At 35.0% G+C, this 5898-nt stretch overlaps 1 protein-coding gene across 1 annotated transcript; it reads right to left on the reverse strand.

Annotated features, from left to right (window-relative positions):
- Positions 1–5228: 5228 nt before the first annotated feature.
- LOC119635472 (RING-H2 finger protein ATL70-like) lies at positions 5229–5657 on the reverse strand. Its single transcript, XM_038030281.1, has one exon. It carries the CDS (start codon positions 5655–5657, stop codon positions 5229–5231), a length of 429 nt encoding a protein of 142 aa, XP_037886209.1.
- Between the last annotated feature and the right edge of the window lie 241 nt (positions 5658–5898).

Genomic DNA, 5898 nt, shown 5'->3' on the forward strand with positions numbered 1-5898 from the left:
AATTATGTAGGACAACTGTTACCAAGCTGCGCAGATTAGTAGAAATTAATGCAACGCCATCACTTTTTATATGTTCTTGTAAGAAGAGAAGAGTTCCATTCTATCCTTCGGTCACTTTTAACAAAAGGAGTTGTTTTAAATAACTTGGATCATAATTATTCGTCGGAGACTAGCAAAGTAAATAAGTGAACTAGTCAAGACTGCGCTTGCTTTCTACTCAGCCTAGTGAATCTTCTCATCGTCAACATCTCATCATCTCTCGTCTCAGGTCGCACGAATATGGGGACTTTCGTGTCATCGTTTCTCGTTGTTCGATTGGTCGGGCAGGTGGTCTATTGGTTTATTTTTAAGAGCATTCATAACGAGTGAATTTCAGTGAGAGGGTCAGAGCAGGAACACATATTATTATTATTTTTTTCCTTATATGTGCTAGAGCTGCCCGCATTTTGTTGTAGCTAAGAAGATCTCGCCTTAAGATTCATCGGCCGTTTTCACTAAGTTAATTCAAATGGCATCTTTCCGCGACAGCTGTTGAACGTAAAAGTTTATTCAAAACCAAGAAGAAGCTTTGTTAATCGATTGTTTATATAAGAGATAAGGAAGCTTTGTTAAGATAAATTGATCAATCAAATTTCTATCTCTCTTACCATTTATGTAAACTTCACTATTTGTCTTTTATATTTTCCTTCCGGTTTTCTGTTCGCATTTAATTTAGTCATTAGTTAAGCAATTAATTTTCATTAGATTTTAAGTTGGCATTGATTGCAAAAAGAAGACAAACTTTACTTGATAAGAGTATAAATAAATATTAAGATATGAAAAGTGAAATGTTGTTTGCCGTTAAAAGTTTTTAATATGAAAAGTTAGCTCAATTAATATTTTCTCCGCCGCTTGTCCCTTCGTCGTGTATACTTCAAAGTTATGCGAGATATCCCTTTCTTAGTAGATTGCAATGATTGCTGACGAAGACATTTTTCACAACGTATGTACGCTTCTAGCAAAGGCTCGCCGAGAATTGCGCGCAAAAAACGTTAAAAACAACGATATTTAGATAATTTTTTCACATCGTTGGGAATTTAATTATACGGAGTAGTAAATATGTGTGTTTCAATAAAGCTACCTATTCTGTTGGCTGTCGTGACGCACTTACACACTAAACACAGACACACTTATTTTTGTGGGTGAAATGATCTCTGAAAAGTTCAATTGTTTTTCACTACAACGAACTATGTACCTCTGGTTGGCCTCTTGCTTTACGCTTACCTTTTGGATTTTTGATAGGTTCTAGAAATTAACTCAGCACACAGTTGTTTGTCTAGGAAAGTGCTTCAGAAGATGACATCCGTGCAGCACATACTCACCCTACTACTGCCGTGCCGTACCATCAAAACTGTGCAGGTTTGAAGGCCTCTTTAGAAGAAAGCTACATGGGGAAAGAGAACCGGTCTTATTCCGATGCCCCTGTTAGAAATCTACCAGAAGAACCAGTTGCCAAGTTCTGTATATTTAAAATTTATTTTACTGAACTTTTAAATAAGAAGAAGAAATTTATTTCCGTCAGCATTTTCTTGATAAATCAACGTTAACGTTCTTTTTGTTTCATTTTGTTCTAAATTTGCCAAGAAGTTCAATAAATCTGTTGTTCTGCCTTTATTTCGCGAAAGCATAAGTTGTTTACAATGTAAAAAAAGGCAATTGAGTTTTGACAAAACGGAAAAAAAGGCAAACATATCGCAGAAAGGTATGTCGGCACAATTTGATATTCTCCACTTCCACATGGTGAGATTTCTCCCACTCTTATTATATACTGCGAACATAGCGCGTCGTAAATGCGATTACCTTATACTGTTTCAGTTGCGTAACACCCACCCGACACTAGTTTGTCTTCTTATGAGGAAAAAATATCTTAAGTGAAAAAAATTCAAAGGAACATTTTTTGCTGAAAAAAGTACTAAAATCCTTATTACGGTTGCTGTAGACAAGAAGAAGGACATTAGGAAATCGGTTGTACTCTTAGGGGTTTATTAAGGAGATGCGCAGTCATAAGCTTAAACTTTCTCTGTGTGTAATCCATTACGCATAGAATAAATGTCTTATTAAGGGAAGGGGGCTATCACATGCCCAAATAGTTACGAAGTGCGATTACCAAGTCGGCATAACCGAATTCAACCCAACTCATCTTTTAATTGGTTGGTGCTACAGTGAGTGCTCTGTCGATTGGCCGCAGGATTGGCTTACAGGTTCCGGTCACTGTCACTCTCTTTATTTCACTCTCTCCCTCTCTCTCTATCTCTTTTTCCCTACACCTTGCGGAATGTCAGCCTGTTCCCCCTACAGAAGTGAGTAGGTGACCCTAGGAATTTGCCATATTAACCAAAGCTTATAAGGAGCCCTTCTTCAAAATAAATGTAAAGGTTAATCAGTACAAATTCCAACAAGTAAGTAAGTAAAATAAGTAAAGTAAATGTACATTTATGCATACACGTATGTGCGATAGAAGGGCGGCAAAGCTATCACTATTTTTTCTACGTAAAGGAATTCACAAATTCTTTCGCCAAACCTACACGTTAATCCACTCATGTTTGTACGTATATGCGCGGGTATATATCAATACTTTTAATTTTTTTTTTTTTTTTTTTTTGCCATTAAAACATAGCAAATCGATTGTCAATGCATCCAGGCAAACAAGCGAGCGCTCATGTGAATGACAAAGAAATGGAATTTGTAAACTTTTGTACAAAACGAATAATAGGATTTGAAGAAAGAGCAAAGGGATATAACAATAGGAAAAAATATATATAATACTCAAAGGAAACTTGTAATATATTAAGACATAAAGCAAATAAATCCATTATTTGATTTTTTCGCTTGTACTGAAACTTTGCTTCAGGCGAGTACAAGCAAACTTTTATGAAAAAGTTTACCTTTTGAAAACTTGTTAGTGATTAATCGTGGTATCGTTACACTTGTTTGCTTACATCACAAAGCATACGTATAGGTTGCGACAGTTTAATCAAAAACTTCTCTCAGGACATTTATGAGTGCATTGCATCATTGCATGATTAATTTCATCTGCGATACATCATCGCTGCTACAAGGGCCTCCCGTATACCAAGAAACGGGATTCATTATTGCAATGATTGCGGTATTCAATGGTCGCACCTTTGGAAACGTATAAATACCAGTGGAAAATGTAGGCTTTCACTACAAGCCTCAATTTGTAAATCGTTCATCTGTCAATCTTGTCGTCGTGCAATGATTAAATGCTAAATAAAGTGTACTCTTAAATCAATTACCGAAATGTAAGGAAGTACGATCCTCTTCCTCGTTATAAATCAAATATTCGAAAAAAATTGGTTGAAAAATTCGATCAGTTCGTCTTACTATCAAATTTATCGTTAACAAGTGGTCCGCTATTGTTGATGAACTGGCATCGAAGTTGTCGCAAGGGTATTATAACTTACGTGTCCGCTTACATATTTGTTTTCATTTTTACTGCTTTGCATTGAAATGGATATATAAAAGGAACATGTACCATAAATTGGTTGATATGTGAAAGTAGTTTTCGGCATTAACGTCCACATCATGTTAACATTGTTTTCATTTTCTTCTGCGCTTATATGCTTTTTGTATGCAATAACGATGTAATGGTGGTGAAGAGAGAGCGAATCGAATACAGAGCAAACAAACCAAAAAGCACGTTTGTACGATTAAAATTCGCGTTACTTCAAAGTGCTTAAATGGGCTTAAAATGGAAAACTTTGCATACGAATGTCATAATAACGTAAAAATGTACATCATATATTTTAATCACTTCTGCAATAAACAGGTCAGTCAATATCTTAACAGATTTTAATGACGTTTAAAACTAATGCCAATTTAATAATCAGTAAGGTTTGGAGACGACCTTCTTGGAAAATCGATTTTCTCTAACTCTAATCTCTTAATGAAGATTTGTTTTCAAACTTAAGCAAAATGGAACAAATATCTCATGTAGCTTGAGCATTCTGCTCACTTTACAGATCGATTTGAATTGTATCTTTACCAATACAACCGTAAGTTCTTCAACAAAATAACTTATGTAAAACGAGTAATGGACATATATGTCTGGTGTTACACTTTTTTAATAGCTTCCATATCTGATAACAATAAACAATGGCATCAGCATATATACACATATTGCAATGGAAAAATGCCAAATAAGCAGCACTCGACGATAGCATTGTTTCTTCGCCACAAAGAGAAGGGCTTTCAGGCATCGCATCTTACCGAATCTATTTACAAGAGTAATAAGTTATGGGGCCGATCCAAGCGTACCACTCATACCGACCGAGCTTTGGCAGTGGTATCATATTTTGAGTTTAGTAACACCAGAAGAGTGTGGTCTTTTATTAGCTATGAAAGTCTGGTGAAACAGTTAATTCCGAACTCGACCCACAGTAATTAATCAATTTGATTCATAGAACTGTTTGCTGCGTAAAAACTTATTTTGATGAATCGCTTTACTTCAAAGGAGCAACAGTTTTTAACCTGGGACACGAATTGTCAGAAAAGTGAGCAAAAGTGTAGCTGACAAGACTTCAATATACTTTGAGTAAAATATTTTTCTCACGAAACATTAAAATTGAATTTTATCTTTCAAGTACTCACTCACCTATCACACAAAAATCAATGTTCTTGGAGTCCCCTATTTCCCTGTTACATGCGTGCAGATTAAATGGTTTTTCCTATACACTTACGTACGCCACTTACAGAGGGGACTTCAAATGAGAGTTCGTCGTCTTTTAATATTTTTCAAAATATATTTTTCGTTAACTATATTTGTTTATAATATAGCTTATGTATACTGATTTTTTCGAATGTTCAAACACTCTACTACTTTGCCTTTCATTGCAAAAAATTTCTCGTAAACGCCTTGTTTTACTCTAATCGATTTGTATTACCTCTCAATAAAAACAAAAGATTTTTTTTCTGTTACTACAAAAATGTGGTTAAGTCTGTATTGCTTTCTGTTCAAAATACGTGCATTTACAATTTTAAGAAACGAAAATTGTCTTATTAATAAAGTAATTGTAGATACTTACGAAATCGAGAGTTATGTTATGACAAAAGCATCAAGATTAGGCGTAACGCGGCAGGCATGATGTATCACAATTTATTGTGTTACGATCTCGCACGTTACAGATTTCAAAAAATATAAACGATGCCGACGGACATAATAGCCCAGTTTACCCGTCAATCACACGAGTCCGACACATTGGACAAGTTTCATGTGACTGCAACCATTTGTCTAAACATTCAGCGTGGAAATTGTGACCGCATGGCAACTTGCGTATAAGTTCCTTTGAAACCAGATCATTAATGCAGACCGCACAATAGGCCTGATTGTCACAGGATTTATCAACATTATATTCATAGCTGGGTAACATATTAATTTGACTAGTCCTCAGATCACCTGAAAATTCATTGCAAACATCTTCCATCGCTTCCAAAATTTCGTGACGATCAGTTAATAAGCGGCCGTTGTCATCATTAGATGCACTGTTAGTTGAAGTTAAGATTTCTTCATCCAACTGCTCCCAAACGTTTAAGAATCGTTCGAGCCTGTTAATATGTTCTCTTAATTTGCTGATATTCAAATTATTATCGTTGCTCATCTCGATGGAATTTAAGTAAAACGTGTTCTCCTCACTTCGATGGATAATTTTATAAACACTGATTAATAAAGTTGAACTCGGTATTTATTTGAAATTCTTCCACATAAATAGAAAAATTTAAATCTGTAACCTAAATATCATTCATTACCTGTTGTGCACATGCAAATTTAAAGAATATTTATATAAATTATATTTTCCTTTTAAAGAATTCGCAAGGGTACGAAATTTCAAAGAGATCTTG

This window comes from Glossina fuscipes, unplaced genomic scaffold (assembly GCF_014805625.2).
Source record: "Glossina fuscipes isolate IAEA_lab_2018 unplaced genomic scaffold, Yale_Gfus_2 26, whole genome shotgun sequence".
In the NCBI taxonomy this organism is placed as follows: Eukaryota; Metazoa; Arthropoda; class Insecta; order Diptera; family Glossinidae; genus Glossina; species Glossina fuscipes.

What these genes read in the sequence shown, in the direction of transcription:
- LOC119635472 (XM_038030281.1), bottom strand. Translation starts at nt 5,657, where the DNA reads ATGAGCAACGATAATAATTTGAATATCAGCAAATTAAGAGAACATATT.